At 40.4% G+C, this 23301-nt stretch overlaps 2 protein-coding genes across 2 annotated transcripts; one reads left to right on the top strand and one right to left on the bottom strand.

Annotated features, from left to right (window-relative positions):
* Positions 1–3398: 3398 nt before the first annotated feature.
* On the top strand, positions 3399–8466 carry LOC103175627 (sterile alpha motif domain-containing protein 9-like). The gene has a single exon (XM_007888749.2). It carries the CDS (start codon positions 3650–3652, stop codon positions 7715–7717), a length of 4068 nt encoding a protein of 1355 aa, XP_007886940.2. The 5' UTR covers positions 3399–3649; the 3' UTR covers positions 7718–8466.
* Positions 8467–8975: 509 nt separating this feature from the next.
* LOC103175628 (sodium-coupled monocarboxylate transporter 2) lies at positions 8976–23235 on the bottom strand. Its single transcript, XM_007888750.2, has 19 exons — positions 22360–23235; positions 20448–20650; positions 19646–19707; positions 18262–18401; positions 17876–17941; positions 17556–17607; positions 16378–16445; positions 15135–15289; positions 14081–14221; positions 13405–13534; positions 13181–13269; positions 12890–13011; positions 12229–12299; positions 12031–12117; positions 11407–11609; positions 11216–11319; positions 10367–10467; positions 10042–10126; positions 8976–9313 (listed from the first exon to the last, which is right to left on the bottom strand). The coding sequence occupies exons 2-18, from the start codon at positions 20585–20587 to the stop codon at positions 10082–10084; spliced, it is 1776 nt and encodes a 591-aa protein (XP_007886941.1). The 5' UTR covers positions 20588–20650; positions 22360–23235; the 3' UTR covers positions 8976–9313; positions 10042–10081.
* Between the last annotated feature and the right edge of the window lie 66 nt (positions 23236–23301).

Below are 23301 nucleotides of genomic sequence, written 5' to 3'. Positions count from 1 at the left end.
AGTAGAGTGTGGGGTTCGATCTGATTTGTAGTGGAAGGGTAATAATAATATTTTGAACTTCAGCTTTGTTTTCAAATAATATTTTCCATCACAGCTTTTTCTATCGCACGTCATATATAAGGTGTTCCCAGTTATTATTCAAAAACATAGTTTTTTTTAAAACATCAGTTGAAAATAAACTTTCTGAGCTGTGCTTTTAAATTCTATTCTTTTCTCAAATGTTCTAGATCCGGATATTTGAGGACTATACCTATATATCTTGTATAAAAGGTGTCATGGTATTAAAGGTTTTATTTACAAACACAGAGGCGATTCACTTAATCTAATGCTTTTATTTCATGTATTAGTTGTGATTGTTTTTGGAAAGATACAAAACAGTTGGCACATTTAATCTGTTTCGTGCCTGTTGTTAGTGTTTTTTTGCTCTGTTTCCTACCCTGTATTACAATGTATCCACGGGATATTTTAACTTTGTATGGAATAACATTAACATCAGAATAACATCAATCATCTTTTTGTTCTAAATAAAATAACTTTCATAACAAGAATATAATTTTGATTTACATTTTATTCAATTTATTTTAGTCAGCCGGGTGTCTGACACATGCATAAACCCCGCGACATGCTTAAGAGTAACCAAACCAGACTGTGAGTTCCACATGTGTACGTCACTGTGGAAATTTCCGTGTGTCTGGAATTGAAGTGGTAAGAATCTTTGTTCCCAATGGCATCAGCAGAACAAGGTATAAAACTTTGGTATCCACCATATTTGGAGCATTGTGTCCAATTCTGCGAGCCACACTATAAAAAGGATATAACATTGATGGAAAGAGTATGTTTCAGGTTTTCTAGGATGATACTAGGGCTGGCAGGTTACTGCTATCAGAATAGACCAGATAGGTTAGGCATTTTTTTACTAAAAAGAGAACCTAAAATTATAAAAGAGTTCAATAAGATTAGCAATAAATAGGCTGTTCTCACTTGTTGGGGAGTCCGTAACTAGGGGCCACAGGATGATCTGCAGCCTGTGGAGGGAGGAGTTGGGGAGGCCGACAAGCAGTGAGTTAGCAGAGTCGAGCCTCGATGTAATGATGGGGGGGTTTGACAGCCTGCGGTGTGAGACAGTGTCGGAGCCGGGCAACGGCAGAGCGGGTCATGGCGCAGATGTGGGGTAGAAAGGATAGCTGAGGGTCAAACAAGACCCCAAGGTTCTGCACTGAGCAACCACGGATGGTGATGCTGTTAGCGCCCAAGGTGAGGAGGTGCTCACGGGAGCCAATCAGGAGAGCCTCGGCCTCGTTGACGTTCAACTGAGGAGGAGAGGGAGTCCTGGTCGCAGATGGACCGAATGTCATTTGTCACTTTGACCAGAGCTGTTTCTGTGTTGTGAGCAGCACGGAAACCCGATTGGAGGAGTTCGAGAAGGGAGTGACGGGAGAGGAAGGAGCGAAGCTGGGAAGCAACAACTCATTCCAGGACCTTGGAGAGGAAGGGGGGGTTGGAGATGAGGCGGTAGTTTGGGAGTAGAGAAGGATCCAGGGAGGGTTTTTTAAGGATAAGAGTGATGACAGCGATTTTTAAAGGGGTGGGAACAGTACCAGAGGACAGGGAGAGGTTTACGATGTCAGTGAGTAGAGGACAAGGAGGTGGAGCTGGGAGGTAAGGGGGGCGTTAGGATGGGGTGGAGGGAGCAGGTGGTGGGTTTCATACAGATTATGGTGGTGATGAAACGGGTTCAAAGGTGTGGAGGGAGGGGTCGGTAGGGGCTGGAATGGGAGGGGGGTAGTAATTGCAGTGGCAGAGCAGCTGAGCGGATTCCCTCCACTTTGGATTCGAGGAAGTCCAGCATCGCCTGGCAGTTTGCATTTGAGGTGAGGATGGGTGAGCCGTGAGAGGGTGGGCGGAGGACTCGGTTTGTGATGGAGAAGAGGAGTCTGGGGTTGTCCTAGCCTCCGAGATTGTCTTGGATAAGAACGATGATTTGGTGGAGGCAAGGGCGGAGCAGTAGGATTTGACATGGTCCAGCCAGCTCTGCCGGTGGACAGTTAGGTTTGATTTAAGGCGGGAGCGCTCAGTGCAAAGTGCCTGGGCTTCAAGGGAGCGGGGATGGCTGGTGTACCAAGGTGATTTGCGTGTGTAGGAGAAGGTTCGGGAAGAGAAGGGAGTGAGGGAATCGAGAGTGGAGGGGAGGGAGCTGTGGAGAAGGGTGACCGAGGACGATAGGTCATTGCGGGAGGAAGCCCAAAGGGGAAGGAGTTCAGATGACTCCCAAGGCAGCTGAAAGGGAGGGAGGGGGAGATTTTTTTCCAGGGGCAGTATGAAATGGAGGTGGGTTGGGTGCCATTGGGGAGAGGAATTGAGGAGTTAAGGGAGATGAAGCGATGGTCTGAGATCGCTTTGTCGATGATGCTGAGGTCCGAGACGGTGAGGCCCCGAGTGATCACCAGGTCGAGGGGGTGACATAAAACATTTGCTGGCGAAGGAAGAACCGAGGTCCATCCAGTTCACCTTCCACCATCTTGTCAGTCGCTTGACAAATCGTGTCCCAAACCATATGCTGTATCCTGAGTTATTATTGTCCAGCAGAAATCTGTCTAATAAGTGGAGCCTCGTTTAGAGCAGAGCAAGCCCTGGCTTGGGCGAAGAACCCGTTTCCACGTATGTTTGTAAATCTATGTAGAACTGCCTCCTTACAGTGTCACAACCCGTTAATGAAACCTATCTCTGGAACGATTTATAAGAAATCACGTGACAGGGAAGCAAATGGTTTCTACAAACACCTTTGTGTTACTGTTTTCAAAAGGCATTGCTGAGGAATGCTGAGGAACTGAGAAGCTTTCATCAACACCCAAAGTATTTATTTGCGGTACTGGTTTTGCTACATTTTGAACTGAGGAGGATCGCAAATAAATTATTTGCTGGAATCGTTCTGTTAGGAGAGCGCAGCAGAGTGAGCTGAGGACGGAGTGAAACGGTTACAGAGCGAGGACTTCTACAGCAGGAATTTGGTGAGAATTTGGAATTCATTGGTGAGTAGGAGAGAAACTGTGGGTAAATAGTACGGAACTTGTTTTTTCAAACTGAAATTTAAACTTTGCCAAATAATGATACTTCAGATTCGGCAGAGTAATAATAAAAATCCTCGCATTTAATACAGCGCCTTATCACGTCTTTGAGACGTATCAAAGCTCTTCACAGAATATAAAGTAAAGTGAATTGACTGTATATTTTGTTGGCGAAAAGTGGCAGCTAATTGAGCATATCAGCGTCCCACAAACAAACAGTCGTGGATTGAGTGATCAATTTTTTTTTTTTTTTGAAAGGATTATTACCCCCAGAAAAGTGCTCTATCTATCGACTAACAGCCGGTCCCTACTTACTGCGAGGTGAACAGGCGTGTGGAGTAAAGAAACTCAGCCAACATTTCGCTCTGCCTGGAAACCAAGCCCCCAAGTCCTCTTGATTGCAAGGTGAGATGAAGCGATGGTCTAAGCTCCAGGACTCCACCTAATGATTAACAAATGTTTTTTTTTCTTGCTGTTGGAACTGAGATATAAATAAGCAAATTTACATTTGACTTTGAAAAATAAACCTTTTATTTTCCAGACAAACAACCCAGAAAAGTTAGACTTTAAGAGCGAAGAGCAGCATGCCGAATCCCCCCAAATCAACCAAAGGGACAAGTAGGCATTATGATCAGTGTAATCCCCATCCTTTTGACACAGAAGATGCTGAATTCAAATATATAAGAAACACTGTGCTTCCACCAGAAACAGGTAGCAAAGATTTAATTACTCCATGTCACGAGTACAAATCTTTCCAAAAGATGTGCCTCAAAGACAAGAATCAGCAGAGGCTCAAATTTGGGACTGACGTTATGAAATTCGCTGCAGCTTGTATGAACACGAGAACAAATGGGACCATTCATTTTGGGGTTGAAGATGGGGATGGAGATTATGTACACGGTGAAATTGTAGGAGTGCCCGTGAGGGATCCAGCGCTTTTTGTTCAGGCGCGAGATGTTTATATCCAAAAATGCTTTATGCCCAAGTACTGCTTTCATGCTGAGCGTTCAATTCGCCCGCCAAGATTTGTAGAAGTAACTAGTGGTGATCCTGGGGAACAACAGTGCTTTGTTATTGAAGTGGATATTGTTCCATCGTTAGCTGTGGTGCAAGGGATTTTCTATTCCGTTCGCCTTCCCGTTCTCAAGGACATTAAGGAAAAGAACACACGTTCTCCTTGGGTTATTTACAAAAGAGAAGGCGCAGCTTCTATATCTGTGGGTAATGAAATTCAAAGCATACCCGACTACATACGCGGCAGAGACTTTGAGAGAGAAGAAGCTGAGCGGAGGGAAGAGTTGGTCAGCAATGACGTGTATAGGAAACTGGCCAACTTGTTTGCCAGTGTGAAAAGGCACATTAACAACAAGGTGAAGTACGTCCTCGTAATCAACAGCTGCAAAGAGGAGGATTTGGAAAATCTCAACTTTTTGTTAAGTATGAGATTCTTTTGCGTTTTCGATTTTGACCCCAATTCTAAGATGAAAGGTTTAGGCAGTCGCTATCCCAAAGCCAGCTTCCACTTCTTGGAAGACTGTACCATTGACGGCGGGGAATTGGCAGATGATGTAAAGAAGGATTTTTTTCAAAAAACTGCTTGGATATTTTGTAACGGGCAAAATGATTACGGCGATCGCAAACCCTGTGAAGATGGGACCTGGATGCAAACCCGAAGGGAAACTTTGGCAAATACCATATCGCAAATTTGCAAAACCATCCTTCCGCCAGGCTCGTTCGAGGTACTTTTTCTCTTGGTGTCAACTGTGGATCAACCACTTGCAGAAGCATTTCAGGAATTCTACACAGGAATGAATAGCAAAACTGGCATCAAATGCATTGCAGCAGACAGACAGAATTACAGCAACTGGGTAAGCTTTGTACGCCAGTCATGCAACAGAGACACCATCAACAACCTCAGTATTGTAGGAACAAAACTCAACCATTTAGACGCAATGATTCAGATCATACAATCTTCAGCTATTAGTACTAGGCAATTGCTACGTGACGACAAAAGCTATGAGGAACTGCTGCCGTTTATTGAAGTACTGAGAGCAAATGAGTACAACAGTGAGTACATCATCGATAAAAATGATGAACAGTGTCAGGAGGAAATCAAAAACACAGAGATGTACTTTTACCGGGGTGGTAAAGTTAACTGGATGAATTTCTGGTTAGCAGATAATGAGTACTGTGGAGAAATTATCCAAAGAGATGCCTACAAGGCAGTGGAAAGGCGACTGAAGTTGGCGTTAGAGAAACGAAACTCAAAAGGACCGGTGCTAACTGTGACGATAGCTCACCAGCCCGGCAGTGGAGGAAGTACTGTAGCTCGTCACATTCTGTGGGACTTCAGTAAAAGACTGAGGTGCGGGATCATCAACACATCACAGCCTGAAAAATCTATCTGTGAGCATGTCGTCAAATTACAGGAGTCTGAAAAGAAGGATGAGAGTTCGCCAATGCTCCTGCTTGCTGAAGATTGTGACGAGGAATGCATCATGAGTCTAAAAGATCAGCTGACGAGAGCAGTGGGACACCAGACTAACGTTTCAAATCTGCAAGTCATTCTGCTACACTGCATGAGGGTTAACAACCCAGAAACGTATAAGGTGCCTGAAAGAGTTATGGTTCATTACAACTTATCCCCACGTGAAACATCGCTGTTTAAGAGGAAATTGGAAGTGCTTAAAAAACAGTTTAAGGAAAACGCCATCCTTACATTCGTTCTGATGACCCAAGAATATAACCAGTCAGTCCTCTCGAAATTTGTGAAGGACCTGCTGACAGATATTGGCTTCTCTTCTGTTGAGGGTCGCTTGCTTCAATCCATTGCGTTGCTAAATCATTACGTTCAGGATTCATACATTACCGTATCTCAGTTTGTGTCATTTTTAAATGCGAGCTTTCAAACTGATCTTTCGCAAGGCTTTGAGAGCACTTCAAACAAACCGATGAATTTTCTGCTCTCTCACTTGTTTGAAGCTACAACAGAACTTCAGTGCATCCGCGTAATACATCACAAAGTCGCAGAAGAAATACTGGATCAGATAAAACCCAACCAAAGTCAGGTCGTCACCCAGCTTCTTGAGAAGGATATATTTTTTCAACAAAAATCTACAACTCAAGTATCAAAGTTCATAAGGCAATTGTTTGTTCAGAGAAAACCTAAGAATTCAAAACAGAGACTCAAATTCCCTCCCATGATCGCACACATAGCTAAGAGCGAAAGCAATACTAAGGCAGTGGCTGTTCAGGAAAAGGCCTGCGAGTGTTTTGATGAAGATGCCATCGTGATTCAGCAACTTGTTAGATTCTTATGCAAAACAGGAGAGTTTGAAAAGGCGAAGTCATGGATAGAAAAAGCTAAGATCCTTTTGCCTTCCAATTCTTATATTTTGGACACAGAGGGTCAGGTATACAAGAAATGGTTATATTCGCTAACCTTCCCAATCAATGATCCGGGTAAACTCGACAAAGCAATTGAGTTAGCCCTGAAGGCAATCAATGCTTTCCAAAGATCCCAAGAGGCATCGGAATCAGAGACCGATTGGAATAACAGCGGCTATTTTGGTGAGGTGGAGGTTGGATGTTACATTGTGCAGCTTATGCCATTACTTGGTATATTTTCAGAGTACAAGAATGGATTCTACCCCAAACTTGTTAAATATCTAGTGACTGAATGGGTCCCAGAAGAAATAAACGTCTCCTGGGCCCCGTTCCATGATCAATTGAAGTCATTGCACAACAACATTTGCAAATCAATGGAATGGATTTATGTGTACATGGCTTACTTCCAGCCTGACGAGGGAACAGAGACCATGGTACAGGCCGCTTTTGAGAACTTAAAGAAAAACGAAAGACAATTCTCGTCTTTCTTCAACTGTCCCCTCGATGGTCCAAGTAAAAAGCTGCTGAAAAAAGAAAACATGGAAAATCAGATGGCCTTATTAAAACATCGCAAGATTAATTACCTCGGTGGTGGAAGATTCTCTACAATATTTGCGTTGGCTGCTGACAAATTGAGGGAAATCATAGATATGGATACTAATCAACAAGAGAAATTGAATGAAAATTATGTGTTATCACGCATTGCCTTCGCCATGATCAAACCCACCTCTCCCGAGGAAGACAAAGTTTCTGAAGAGCAACTCCATGAGCTCAGCCTTCAACTACAGAGGCTGGATTTTGACAAGCCAATCCCTCACTTCATCTTGTTGCTGTTGCACTGGCCAGACAGTGAATGTAACGATCTTTCTGGGAAGAAACACGATGAGTATTTAACGGACTCATTAACTACCCTGAACAATCTGTACAAAGGCAAAATAAAGGATATTCAAAGTGTGAAGAAACCTACTTATCCTCATTTTTTCCTTGGATCTGGAAGCGGTTTTCTGAAGCGCTTCGTCCACAACAGAAACTTGTCTCGCAACAACGGAGCGTACGATTGGGAGGCAAATCAGGCTCGCTTGCAGCGGGTTGAGGGCTCGGCTGAAGGCAACAAGATTTACATCCAAGGGCATTGCAAAGACAGTCAGCTTCCTGTCCATCGGGCGTTCAATTGTTCAATCCCACCAGGAAGCACAAGGGTTTCATTTTACTTGGGATTCACATTGCGTGGCTGTGTCGCTTACGACATTCAAAGCGTTCAGTAAAGTACACGTGCGTGACAGAGGGTACAATCCCTCCGCCTCGCCCCCTCCCCACACCTCTTTCAAATCCAGCCTAAAGACCTTCCTTTTTGATTGTGCTTACGGTCACCTCCCCCCTCCCTCTCCCCCGGGCTCGGGGTCAGACTCCGCCACTGTCAAATGCTCCGGGACACTACCCCGAAACCGCGAAGGGCGCTATATTAATGCAAGTTGTTGTTTCTGTACTAGCAGCTCCCTTCGGTTAAACCAAGTGAATCGAGCAATGAATGCGGTACAGAGAGGGTGGGGAGCAAAGCAGCAACTGCGGCATTTAATTTTTCCTGTTTATGTCATTCAGAAGTTGTTACACTACTATTTGGTTTTGAATTCACATTGTAAGTATACTTACAGACTCGTTAGTTTTAATGTATCCCAACACCGTGTTTACATCCTGAACATATCAACACATGCTGTTTGATTTCTGTCGCCAAAGTTGAGGAGATAAGTACAAGCACTCTAAGATGCTATATAAATGCAAGTAATTGTTGTTGTCTGTAACTCAATACAAATTTCACGATGGTTTTAAATACACTGCTAATAGAATTGTAGGTTTTTAAGCAATAAACTTTAATCACAGTAGGAAATGTTGGGGATTTCGTAGCGTCTTTACCTGTATTGCTATTTTACCAGATTGTAATAATTCTTTCTTTGTATAGGCTGTTTCTAACACAGTCCTGGTTAATTTGGGGGAATAAAAATATCTGCAAACGTAAGAAGGTTTGGAGTTTTCATTTTTCAGTTACCGGGATTGCAATCTTACTTTTCATTTTTAAACAAATTCTATCAATTGTTCGTTTTAAGATTTATTTAGGCTGTATCTGTGAATGCACAAAAAATGGATTAAGGTGTATAAAATCTAGTGTTACATTCAACTGCAAAAATCCACCAATTGTGCTGATTTTACAGGGAAAACACTTTCTAAACAATTGTCCCGTAACCTTAAATTTAGTAAAGGCTGTGTCTTCATCTACTGTGGTCTCTCTGTGGCCTCTTACTATTTGGTTTATGCTTCATGACTGCTGGTTATAGCCAATTATGGGAGAATTTATTTATTTTTATTTCCCAAACACAATCTCTGGTAATTTATGCCTTGTTTCATTATTTTAATCAAATGACACATGGAATAGAAATAATTTGTTCCACTGTTTTTCTGATACCTATTATGGGTTCAAATCTAAGTTCTCTTTTCTAAAGGTGACAAAAGACAAAGGCTCGTCCATCATTAATTTAAAAAGCACATTTATTGATATTTGCATCAGGCTGCATGTTTGACAATGCATTTAAGTGGTTCAGTATACAAATGATACTGGGTTGAAAATTATACCCATCAACTTCACCAAACCTCCCAGTATTAATCAGCCTTCACATTAAAAGCTGCCACCTCTTACAACAACAAATTACATTTTTTTACTATAATCTCATTCCACTCCAGAGTTAAACAAACAAACTTTGCATTAAAACATTCCTCCAACTATTCCCAGCTTTAAAGCTTGATTTTCATTTAATATTTTTCTTGAATGCTTTTTAATTGCCAGAGACCGAGGTAGCAGGGTTTCCATTCTATATGAAATGAAAGGAAGGAGAAACTCAATAGCTCTAAATAATGAACCCTTTGACCATTGTTCTCACCACTTTGTCAATATTTAAAATCTTGATTCAATGTTTTTTTTAAACAGATGAAGCAAATCCATGGAAATACAAACAGAAATGTCAAACTGTTCTCGCTAGGGTTTGAACTTATTCAACACGTTAAAAAACATTCAGTACTTTCTAGACTTAAATGCCTGTTTTACACTTCTGTCCTGTGATCCAGGTTTATTATTTATAGATAAATTAATAATAAATGTATTGGCAGTTCATTTATTGAGACGTCTCAAAATGCTTCACAGGGTATAGTGTAAAGTGTAGTGACTTTGTATTTTGTGGGTGAAACGCTAATTGAGCACAGCAGCGTCTCACAAACAGCCGTGGAGCGAGTGACCAACTTTATTTAGGGGATTGTTGGCCAGGACACCGGGAGAGAGAGAAGAACTCCCTTCTCTTTTCGAATAGTGGGATCTTTAAAATCCACCTGTACAGGCAGACGGCACCTTGGATTAACATTTCATCCGAAGGATGGCACCTCCTCACATGAAAGGTGCTCTCTCTCTCTCTCTATATATATGTATATAAATGTGGAAATTGTACTGTAGTATATTATATTATGAAGTTACATCAAAAATATAATGGAAAACATTCATACCAAAATGCTGTCTTTTTACGATTTAGTATAACGTTGTCACTTTTACCTATGAATTGATAAGACGGACCCATTCCACCGATGAAAGGCTAGCAGTTCCCGTTCAAGTAAGTCCCTTCGATGAGTTGTATTCCCTGTGGGGAGGAGAATTACAGTGAATGTGTACAGTAAAACGTCAATCATCCTCCCAAACAATGCTGAGTTGAGAACCAGCAGAACAATTACTCTCATTCGTCAGCACAACTTAGAGGGGTGGACCAGTTACTGGGGGAAGGGATTCTTCTCACTCAGGCCTGCAAAGTGTCAAATAGCCTTTGAAATATTACCGTTATTCTTCTTTGTGTCCCTCAATCCTGTGAATTCGGAATTCTTACCGTTTCCGACAAGGGTGGGATTTTCTCCTTCTTGAAGACCATCCTGTGTATGGTGTGCAGGATAGGAGCAAGGTAAGCGGGATCCACATCCTTCGCACCTTCTGTAAGTGAGGTGAGACTTAGCAGGAACAGTACTCCCAGAGTTCACAGTGCAAACAGCAACACATTAGATAGATTTCCGCTAGAAAATAATATCTCAGGTTACAGTATATCGTACGGTATCTTGTTAGTAAGCGCTGCAGGACCCTACTCCGTGTGAAGGGTGCTGTATAAATGCAAGTTGTTGTTGTTATATAGTTTGGGACATGGCAACTACCAGGATGGTGGAAAGCGAACGAGGACCTTGGTCTTCCTTTGCCCAGCAAGTTCCAAATGAAAGATTTGGGGAAAATGTCCCTAAAATTTGACATTTTGCTGATTATATAATGCAAAAAAAAAAGAATTGTTCATTAATGGCAACTGAAAATCTGCTTTTCGGAATTAATATTCCTGTAATTTCTTACTTAAATGAAACCGTTGTGAAACTTTATGCTACACTAGGAAACAAAAACTGTCCCGCTCATTGTCTGAATATGGTATCAGACTGGGGCGTGTTTATAAAATTGGTAAGTGATGACAGTGTCGTTGCTAGACGCATTTTGAATTGTTATCATTTCATGCCCTGGTTTCAGTAAAATGATAGAGACACTTTTTTCTACAGTGTTAGAAAGATAGTTATGTGACCTCAGGAGCAATGTGGTATCACTGCCAATCTCAAATAGCAAAGTGTAGCAAACACCATACAAAGCATTAACTGTGGCCACCAGTTCCTTTATCTGGCTTTCATATTATATTATTTGTTTTACTTACCGGTCAATACACTGACGATTAAACCCACAAAAATTGTACTCAGGCAACCGACTGGCGTGTAGTACGCGTAGGATAAGGAGTAAATATTATCCAAAATGCTGAACCTAAAATAGAAACAAACTATTAACAGTAAGTCTTCTATATTTGGTACATTTTTGTTTAGCTCTGGAGAGAGTGACTGAATGGCTTACTCTTGTTCCTGTTTTACAGAAGTTATAGTTGTCATCAGAGCTGTTATATTTACAGAGCTTGAGGTGGTGACGTTAGCTTGCACGCAGCCTGCTATTGAGAACGTAAGTGTTTCTGTGAATCTATCGGAAGGTCGGTAGATTTGAGAACCAATTCCTAACCACAAGGAAAGGATTAAACCAACAAGCACACCCACAAATGTTCCCTGAGATAAAAGAAGAAAAATAATTATTTTAAGGACCTGTTAAATCGGTGCATAAACCAATCAATTACTATTTCTCTTTGTTCACTGCAGTTGTCTCCTAATCTTGGTGGGATGGCGTTCTAGAGGGTGGGGGCAGAGTGGCAGAAGGCCCACCCACCAATAGTGGGGCAAATGAGGCGGGGAACGTGAAGCAGGCTGGAGCCCGCTGAGCGGAGGGAGCAAACAGGGGGTTAGGAGGTCGCAGAGGTAGGGGGAGTTTTGAAGGTGACAACCAGAATCTTGAACTGTATCCTCTGTGTGATGGGAACTATAATTACAAGGCCCCCTCTAAAAAAAAGCTTATTTCAAATATGAAATAATATCACTTAAAACTAGCTTCGAAATGTTTTTCATTGTGACTTCAATGTCTAAAAGACCTTACTTTGCTGTTGCTCCTTGGACATAAAGCTGCAAGAGTAAATGCACCGATTAGGGGTCCAAGCAGTAAGCCATCAACACTTCGAGATATCTGGGTACAACAAAGAGAATATCGTTACATGAGCTGGAACATAATCATGTTTTTATCCCAACTTTTTTTTAAATAAATGTACAAATATAAAAACGTAGGATTTGTGTTTACCTGCATTACATTTCCATGTAAGAGAGAAGCGACCCCAGCCAGCCCTATTGATGTAAATCCGAAAAACACCACTAAATATAACGACAGAACAAGAATTAGGAGAGGCTGATTATTTCGGTAAAATACCATTCTGAACTTCACACTGTAACCGAAGCAATTTAAAAAATAATCCTACAATAATCCTTGCATTTGATTATAGCGCCTTATCACATCTTCGAGACGTCTCAAAGCGCTTCACAGAATATACTGTAAAGTGAATTGACTGTATATTTTGTGGGTGAAACACAGCAGCCAATTGAGCACAGCAGCGTCCCCACAAACAGCTGTGGACTCAGTGACCAAATTATTAATTTTTTTTGGAGGGATTATTACCCCCGGTAAAGCGATCTGCCAATCGACTAATAACTAGGTTCCTACTTACTGCTCGGTAAACAGAGGCGTGCGGAGTAAGGAAATTTGAGTAATGATTCGCCCCGCCCGGGAATCAATCACAGGTCCTCTCACTTGCGAGGCAAGTTCTCTAACCACTAAGCTACAGGGCTCCAAGAAAGGTCTTCATTCTCAAAACCAAACAAAAGTTGTGCATCGAACCATCCAAATGTGTCCGCAACATTTAAGCTGCTCTATTTGCTGTTTAGATGATATGTATTACAAGTTGAACCTAGGAGTTTTGAGATCAATGTTTTCTTGCTTCTCGACAGGTACTTCCAAGGCTTCCAGGAAGTGCTGATAAAATCTTCCATAACGACTGCAGACATAGAATTGATGCCAGAGGAGACAGTGCTGTGTGCAAGAAAAACAACAGCATTTAAGCATAAGTCAAAATTGGATGATATTGTTGCTTTTTCAACAAAAAATGATTAATTCCAAACTTCTTTTATTGAGGTCTTAGTATTGTCAAACATTCCCGTTGATGCTCTTGTACTGTATCTTAATGAATGGCGTTACATACCTCAGTGTGCCACTGAATGCACTCGCGACAAACAATCCCGAAATTCCAGGTAATTCAGAAAAGATATCCAAAACCAGTAACGGTGCCAACTTTGGGGAGATGTGAAAACCAAGTAAATGATTAGAAAACACATTTCCCACTTGCAACACTGTGTTAATCACTGGAATTTTGCAATACTGTATTTATTGAACAAAACTTTGATCACAGAGCTAAATAATACTTACCTGGTTGGGATCGTTGATTCTGTTTGACATTAAAGGGTCACAGGTTTCATAAACAGCATACATAACCAAGCCACAGAAACAGGCTGTGATTGTCACCATACACATACCAAACCAGTTGAGGATGATAGCCCTGTTAAGCAAAAAAAAAACTGATTTGTAAATTCACAAAGCAGGATGACAGATTCAGAATAAAAATGGAAGAGTTTCCGAACACGTCAGCCGATCCTTGCATTTGATATAACGTCTTATCGCGCCTTTGACACAGAATATACTGTAAAGTGAATTGACTGTACATTCTGTGGGCAAAACACGGCAGCCAAATGTGCACAGCAGCGTCCCACAAACGTTTGTGGATTAAGTGACCAAGTTATTATTATTATTAATATTTGAAGGTATTATTATGCCCGGAAAAGCGATCTGCCAATCGACTATCAACCGGGTTCCTACTTACTGCTGGGTAAACAGAGGCGTGTGGAGTAAGGAAACTTACCTAAGGTTTCGCCCTGGCCTCTGGCCTAACAGATGTGCTACACATTCCAAGAGTGCATTGTGGACTAAAATGTGAATTGAATATGTTCAGGTTCATAAACTGATTGGCTCACAATTTGTTTTCATTCATTGTAAAACTGTTAATTTAAAATACTAATTGATTTTTTTATGCATCATGTTAACTTACTTTCTGGCCTCTCTTTCGCTCTTGCAGGCCAGGTAGCGTTGTATCTGTGCTTGGTTACAACAGTAAATTGCAGTCCATGCAAAGGTCCCTCCAATCAATATGGACCAAAATGTGTGCCTTTTTCTTGGGTCAAAATCAAAGCTGAAAGAGAATAATTCTTCTAACTAAATGCAAAATGATTTCTTCTTTTGCACAGCTCTTGTTGTAAGTACTTTGTACATTACTTTTTATTTTAATTCTTGCAGCTTCTATTACATCAACAACAACGACAACATCTTGCACTTATATAGCACCCGCCATGCAGAGTAGCATCTTAGAGTATATCAGTATAAGGTACATCATATAAGTGACCTGCTCCTAAATCTCTCCCTTAAATGTTGTTTTAATTTCTTGTTAGAAAAAGGGGCAAGATGTATTCCAATCCAAGCCCCTAGTAATAATAATCCTTGCATTTAATATAGCACCTTATGACTGTATATTTTGGGGCAAAACGTGGCAGCCAATTGCGCACAGCAATGTCCCACAAACAGTTGTGGATTGAGTAACCAAATTACTATTAGTATTTTTTTATATCAATAAAACGAGAGGACATAAGAATAATTTCAGGACAGACACCAGGAAGTTTCTCTTTACCCAGAGGGTAATTAACCACTGGAACTGATTGCCAGGAAGAGTAGTTGAGGGCGGCTCAGGTAACTGGTTTGTCACGTTAGACACAGAATTAATACTTTAAAAATAAACTTGAATAAAACTGTCCACAAAGTTATATATTACACACAAAGAAGGGTTCTCTAAAATAGTCATTGCTGCCTCCAAACTTTTCCCGAGGGAGGGAGGGACGGAGGAATAAACTCATTGTGACTCAACAGGCACTGTTCCTTTGCTATGTCCTGGTGTTTGTCTCACATCAGCAATCTGGGAGCGAGTTTCCTTGCCTTTAGTAAAAGAAGATTGCAATGTCTGTGTACAGCAGGTAAAGAGGGAAAGATTGTAATTACAATGACAAACTACAGTAACTGAATCTTCTACACCCACAGCAGCGACATCTACTCACTCAAAAAAATTGAGGCGACCACCTTTCTGTGCAATACTCCAAACCTTTCCAAAGCCCCCAACGTGGATGGACCCCTGAATCAGCACAGCAAGCAGTCCAGCCACCATCACACAGATTTGAAAGACATCTGTCCATACAACAGCTTTGATGCCGCCCTGAGGAGAAATCACAACTAGAAATAACATTCTTACAATCCACATGGAAATGAGAGGTGGTGAGTGAGGGCTAATGAGCAATCATTACACACTGTGTGTTTCACTCACAGTTGCTATTGTGTACCTTGCATATTTACTCAGCGCCTTGGGACATCCTCCTGACATGAAAGACGCTGTACAAATGTAATCTTGTTGTTGTATATGACCAATCTACTTTCTTTCTTAGATGTGACAATTCTGCTTGGCAGCTAATAAAGAGTTCATGATAAACAGTTCATAAGCCATCTACTTTATTTCAGGGCTGCCTTTGGTAAATCCCACAACGAGTGGTATTTAAGGTGGATTTTTTGCTTTATATTCTTTATAACACCCCTCATATCTGATCAAATGATTTTTGTGCATGATGATTGACCGGCGAGAATGAAATCAACATAAAATACGATTCAGTGTAATACAAACTCTCGCATTTAGAAACAAAGACTCAGCAGTTTTCCTGGCTGTGACAGGCTATTATATCGGGAAGATGGAAATTGTGTGCGTTTGCTGTAAGGTGTAACATTTCACCAACGTGAATGGAATATCACAACATTTCACTAACGTTTTGTTGCCTGTTTAAAATCTCACAATTCATTTTCCTGACGTCTCTGCTTTTCACCTTCAGTTTTCTCCAGTGCTTGCAGTCTCTCTTACGTGTTACTCATTGGCAAGTAATAATAATGATGATAATATAATAATAATAAGTACCTGAACTAGATTGTAAAGCAATTTCGAGTACAGAGCCACAGCTGATTTTCTGTGGTGCAATCATTTGCAAAGATAAACATTTTTAGACTTTATGATCCAATTGAATTCACGAGGCAAATACTGTATTTTTCCATAAAATAAGTCGTGTGTTTATCAATAATCGATTATACAGAGACACCTTATCACCAAAACCGTCAGACCCAAAGTACAGTGTTTGTGATGAAATACACCCAAAGGGTATTTGTCAGGAATAGGGAATATAATTGCAGATATCAATGCATGATTGATGCAGTTCTCAGCGGATTTTACTAACTCTAATAAACATTCAGAGTGAGTTTTCTTACTATTGATGTGTATAATGTACACACGAGGCCAGTTGATAACACGGATATCCATAAATTTAAGCCCGTAACTGAAAAAGAATCAATGGATGAAAACAGTTAATATTATGAATAGATGATTGAATGATAATTGACTAGAGAACATGATTTGAAAGATAAAGAGATAACACATTTATGCTGGTGGGAATGAGAAGAACTCGTCATACAGCATTACACAGGAAAACACAGAACTGGAAAAAACTATTGTTACACACTATTCTATTTTCCTTGCGGCTCAATATCTTCCTCTATCTTCCTTGCTGGGTAATCCATTGGACATATTCACCACTCTCTGTGTTAAACCTAAATTTAAATTTGATAATCCTTTCAACAAAAAAATAATAATTTGGTCACTCAATCCACGGTTGTTTGTGGGGACGCTGCTGTGCGTAATTGGCTGCCGCGTTTCGCCCACAAAACACACAGTCAATTCGCTTTACAGTGTATTCTGTGAAGCGCTTTGAGTCTCAACGATGTGCTGTATCAAATGCAAGGATTATTATTATATTATATTTGCTCTTCTAATATTATGTATGTGGCTTGTTGTTACGTTTTTTTCACTGTTATTCAAACACCCAGTCTGGTGCCATCAGAAAATGTAGACAACTTGGTTTCTATTCCCATTTGAAATTGTTCACGTAAAATGTAAATAACTTTGGTCCAAACACTGACCCCTAAGGCAGCCTGCTAGTGACCTCCTTCCATGTAACGCTTCACGTAATAATCATCCCTGCATTTTGATATAGCGCCTTTCACGTCAGGAACATTTCTCAAAGCACTTCACAGGTTTTACTGCAATGAGTAGTGACCATGTATTCTGTAGGCAAATCTGGAAGCTGGACGACAAGCACAGCCTGGATTGTGAGTTCAAAGTCTCAATGTGGGGCTTGAACCCACAACTTTCCGACACAGAGGCGACGATGCTACCAACTGAGCCAGCCTGACACATACAGCTGCCCATTATTTGTTCAGTTCAGGTAATTCCCATTCTACTTCCAACATGCCTTCCCTATTCCGTGTCTTCTAACCTGTGTATCAATCTCCTGCTTTGCACAGTCTAAAGGTTTTCCAAAATTTAAATGTAGAATATCTACAAGTATTCAAATAATAAAATAACTGTCATTCAAAAATGCCCAACTTACCTTTACTTAATGCTAATGCAGGTGTGTAGGTGACAATGCCAAGATAAATGAACTAGAAAAGAATAAAACAGCACCTTATGTACAGATGAGTCGAGGAGCATTTCTGACAGAGAAAGATCTTCAAAATAGTACGACATATTTATGAATTTACTCTCATATTTTGCAAAAGACATCACAAATGTTCGAATACAAGGAATGTGCCAATACAGTTCAATTTAAACTCCATCAAGGACACAAAAGCTCAGACATTAGATATTGATGTAGAATTAAGATAGGTGACATCTAAGATTTTTTTTAAAAAAAACTCTCTTTAAACTTACCATATACAACAAGAAACAGCACACTGCTTGATACCTCACTAGATTATTAAATCTTCTACTTAGATACTGTAGGGAAAAAAACACAGGAAAATTAAACACTATTAATTTTACTTATACAATTTACTCTCAATTAAGAATTCTTTTTGAGAAGTTCCTTGAGAAGTGCGACTGACACAATCATGTGCAGGTTTTACTTTGCTCACTGGACTCCCCCCACCCCACCACCCCCAGCTCTTCCCTATGCCAGCAACAGACTATACAGAACTCTGTAGCCCATGTCCTCTCTCATAAAAGGCTCTGTGAGTCAATCAACCCAATCTCTCTTGGCTCTATTGGCTCCCCATTCCCAATAGCAAAGAGAAAAGAAGACNTTTTTTTTCCATTACCTCATACGTGCTAAGAATGTTCAGCCTGTAGAAGAGTGGTAAATAGATCACACAGGTTATTATCATGGTAATTAAAGAAGAGAAGATGTACAACAGAACCATCGATCCAAATGTGTACACCTCTGCAGGACTTCCAATCACTGTAACAACAATCAGAGATATCTCTGATGAGTAAGGTAAGAGCAACATTTCTGAAGCACATGAGATTAATGTAACTCTTTTATAATAATACTTAATCAGGTTAGAATCTAGACTTTATTTAGCACTTTCAGATGCACCGAGTCAGTAGGACAAGGAAGGTAGGTTTAGAGATGCTCTGGGGAATTTCAGGACAGACGACAAAGAGTTATTGATAATTGGAACAGGTTGTTGGGAAGTGTGGCTCAGGTCAGGGTGCTGGACTCATTTAAAAATGCTCGATGTGGCGATGGGAAGACACTATCGTGGATATTCTGGAGATCAAATAGGCTGAAAGGCTTCCCTAATTACCTAGTAAGTTATTAATCAACTTGCACTTTTCGTGCCTTTTCTTAGTAAAGAACCGGTTGAAAACAAAACACTGCCTGCAATCAGAAAGAGAAATTGCCCAAATTTAAGGCTAACACAGAAATCATACTTAACGCAGCAAATTTTGGTTGTGAATGCTGCTTTTTACCTCATGTTACCCCAGGGCAGAATAATACGAGGCAATGCAATGGTGTGACTGGTGCAAAGGTCCTTTTCTTAACATTAACACGAACCATTAAGTTGGCAATTCGGGAATACTGAAATACCAGCTCCAACACCATTTACATTGTTGCTTCTGTTAATTTGTAGTTTTTCTAGTACTTTTGCAGCCCAAACTCCAAAACTTCTCAACAGTGCAAATAGCTATCTGTTAATTGCTCATCCATGTTCTACAATTCAACCATTTTAAATATACTGTAAGTTTTCTTAACCAGTCAAAAATTGGCATGTTATTGTAAGAATACAAAGGTTCTTGTCCTGAATAAATTGTGTTCTATCCGTAGTATTTCAGTCTATTCATTTTGATCCTGAAGACTGAATGGCACTAAAAAGGAAGTTCAGTGGCACAGATACGATTTCCATCTGTAATGTTCCCATGAACTTAACAGCACTCCATCAGAAGAAACTAAGAAAGGTGGGAATTTTTTAGTATTTCGCTGGTAAAACTAATCAATCGTGATAAATCCTTGCATTCAATAAAGTGCTTTTCATGTCGGGAGGACGTCTCAAAGTGCTTCGCGGGATTTACTGTAAAGTGTAGTAACTGCGTATTCTTGTAGGCAAAGACAGCAATGTTCCATAAATTGATTTAATGATTTATCCATCCCTGATGTCATTTTTTCTGACAAATCTGAGCAAATGTACAAAATCCACCTACCAGTAATAGCCGACAGGAAACTGGATGCCAACGAAAGAGCAATCGGGAAAGCAGACATCTGCCTAAAACAAACAGAAGTCATTTTTTTCCCCCCCCATTAACTTTCCCTTTGGGTTGGACCATTTACCTCCTCTCTTTAAAGGGAATACTTTTGCTAAGTTAGTTGCATGAATGCAGTCAGCCCTCAGTTACTTTATCTGGGGGTTATTTTTCCTATCTGAATGTGGCAGTTAACCTAACCAGGTACTCAACCACTGAGCAAATCACATTGAATCGCCTATCCTCCCCTACTATTCATACAAAGACACCAACTGGGAGATAAGGGGGCAACCAGCTTGCCAAAAAGTATTAATGAAAATACTAATAATAATCCTTGCATTTGATATCGTATCTTATCACGTCATTGAGCTGTCACAAAGCGCTTCACATGACATACAGTAAAGTGTAGTGAATGGGTATTTTGTGGGCGAAACATGGCAGCCAATTGCGCACAGCAGTGTCCCACAAACAGTCGTGGACTGAGGGATCTAATTTTCTTTTCTTTGGAAAACCTCATCAAATATTGTCCCTCTCTAACTAACTCGGGAGATATTAAGACCAATTGTCCATCCCAATTGAAAAAAGATAACACAGACAAAAAGCTAAATGTAGGACCTTTCCCTTTGCAATTACAAGAATTTTTGTAATTGTAAAAATCAATTGTTTCCTTATATAGAACTGAAATATGAAAGTGATTTTTTAGGTTAATTACAAGCTTTAAGTAAAATCTCTATTTTGCTTACAATTATAGTTTTGGACTTACCTGTTTCCTACAAGAAACTCTTCAGTAGTTCCAGTTCCTCCAGGTTTTAGAGCGAAAAAAACCCCAATTCCGGCAGATATAACCAGCATGCAACTAAACACGGCATAATCCCAGGCTTGAAAAACTTTGCTTTCAGACATAGTCGCTTCTCCAATTCAGATCAAAATTAGAAAAGCACTGAACGAAAAGAATTCATGAGTGACCTTCAAAGGGGAAAAGGAGGTCACCAATCCAAGAATAACACATCCATCAAAAGACATGTGACTGCTCACTTCTTGCAATGGAAATATGATAGTTACTCTATTGGCTTTATAACCTTGTGGTTAAATAGGATTCAATAGTCCCGATTTGCCTGTCAGGTGTTATCTTTGCTCTGGGGCACTATCGTGTATGCAGGACACTACATAAATGCAAATTGTTGCTGTTCTTATCCTAAAGCCAGTTAAAAGTATTCAAAATATACATCAATGCACTAGCTACTGTTTTCTTTAATAGAGGATATATATATATATACAGTGTATACATACACATATTCTTTTCCTAGATCCTTCATAAATATATATATAATAAACTAAATAACTGGAAGCCCCCATACTCAATATCAACACAAATTTTACCTCTATGAAGTTTTAATACCATTGTCAAAGAAAGTTATCACCCCTTTTTTTATACTGTATTTGTATTGAATCTTTATCATGGCCTGAAAACGTAGTTGAAATTACTTTCAACAAACCATATAAAAATATGCTATTTAATTATTGGGAATATTCAGAGGTACTGTACTAAATAACTTTTATCAGACCATAACTTTTGCACTGTGTTTTAAACTTAAATATTCAATAGCTTGGCTTTTAATCTCTCACCTTGCTGAAGTAAGATTGTGCGAGCAAATGAATGTGTTCATATTTCTCTGATCAGATTAGTGTTGTTGAATAAGAACATAAGAACATAAGAATTAGGAGCAGGAGTCGGCCATTCGGCCCCTCGAGCCTGTGCCCCGCCATTCGATAAGATCATGGCTGATCTTCTGACCTAACTCTAATTACCCGCCCTCTCCCCATATCCCCTAATTCCTCTATTTTTTAAAAATCTATCAGTCTCAGCCTTGGGAATGTTCAAGGACTGACATCTACAGCCTTCTGGGGGAGTGAATTCCATAAATTCACTGCCCTCTGAGTGAAGAAATGTTTCCTCAACTCTGTTCTAAAAGGCTGACCCTTAATTTTAAGACTGTGACCCCTGGTTATAGATTCTCCCACCGGGGAAACAGACCCTCAGTGTCTACTTTATCAGCCCTTTAAGAATCGTATAATTTTCAATAAGATCTCCCCTAATTCTTCTGTACTATAGAGAATACAGCCCCAGTTTATTCAGCCTCTCCTCATAGGTCAGTCACCTCATCCCAGGAACTAACCGAGTGAATCTACGCTGCAGCCCCTCGAGTGCAAGTATGTCCTTTTTTAAATAAGGACCAAAACTGCACACAATCCTCTCGGTGCGGTCTCACCAAGGCCCTATACAGTTGCAGCAAGACTTCCCTACTCTTGTACTCTAAACCTTTTGCAATGAACGCAAACGTGTCGTTCGCCTTCTTAGTTGCTGCTGCACCTGCAAACTAACTTTTTGAGACTGGTGTACAAGGACACCCAAATCCCTCTGAACACTAACACTATCTAATCTCTCCCCCTCTAGAAAATAATCTGTTTTTCTATTTTTTCTAGCTAGGTGAATAACTTCACACTTCCCCACATTAAATTCCATTTGCTACCTACTCGCCTTGCCTATCGATATCCCGTTGCAATCTTTTTGCATCATCCTCAGAGCTTACTCTCCCACCTAGTGGGAGAGTATTTTGGAAATAATTTTACCTTTAAATGTGTAACTGTTATTTCATAAAGGCATTTTCACTTACTGTACTCTGCTGTGTCAGTTCTGTTTCACAGTCTGTTTCCAGTCAAGAGATATACACCTTTAATCTGTTTCACTAGTTATTCACAAACCTCTTACTCCCGCTGAGTGGTCACCACTTTTAATGCAAGTCCATTCCGGTTTTGATGCTGTGCCAATTGTCAATCAAGTGCCTTAACCACACTTCTTTCCACTCCAGCCGTTTCCCCTTCGAAGGTTTCTCATGAATTTGTTCAGGTCCCTTTGATAACAATATCCCATTTCATCCTTTATGATACACGACCATGTGTCCATTTCCATCTTCATGGCATCTGGCCTGGCAATGGTTTGCATGTTATAACGTCACAATTTTCTGTTGCTCACTCGTGTTTTTCTATTAACAGTTTTTTCCTGATAATCGGCTCCCAGATTCTTATTGTCAGATTATCTCTCACCATGTCATCCCTTAATTCCCTGAACTCACAAGAATGGTTCAGAACCCCAGCGCCCTGTAATAGGTGTCGAGGTTTTCACTTCTTGTTTGTCGTCTTATTCCAAATTCAAACCTTTTGATTATTATGTTCTCTTCGCCACAACTGATGGCCCTCAGTCATCTTTAATACTTAACGTTATGTCACGTTTCTCAGCTGAATTCTAGTTCTATTGACTCTATCCCATCCGTTTTCAGCAGCACTGTGATTCTCTTGCGGTCCTGCCTGTTGCTTTGGAAAGATTTCAAACCTTGTGTCAAACTTCACCCGGTGTTCTTGGCAATTGTCTGCCAGTTTCAAGAGCTTTGGTTGGTGAATACATGTTATCGTCCATTCTTTGGTGTTCCAGATGCACAATGTTTACTTCATCATCATTGTAAATCATTGCAATTCCCTCCCAATCCCAACCCCAGCTCAGGTCCAAATCCCTGAATGTCCAGCGCTTTGGGATGTCCTCCCGACATGAAAGGCGCTGT

The sequence above is a fragment of the Callorhinchus milii genome, unplaced genomic scaffold (genome assembly GCF_018977255.1).
Source record: "Callorhinchus milii isolate IMCB2004 unplaced genomic scaffold, IMCB_Cmil_1.0 Scaffold20, whole genome shotgun sequence".
Taxonomy (NCBI): Eukaryota; Metazoa; Chordata; class Chondrichthyes; order Chimaeriformes; family Callorhinchidae; genus Callorhinchus; species Callorhinchus milii.
The sequence above is the reverse complement of the archived record's forward strand: the minus strand, read 5'-3'. Positions and strand labels throughout refer to the sequence as shown.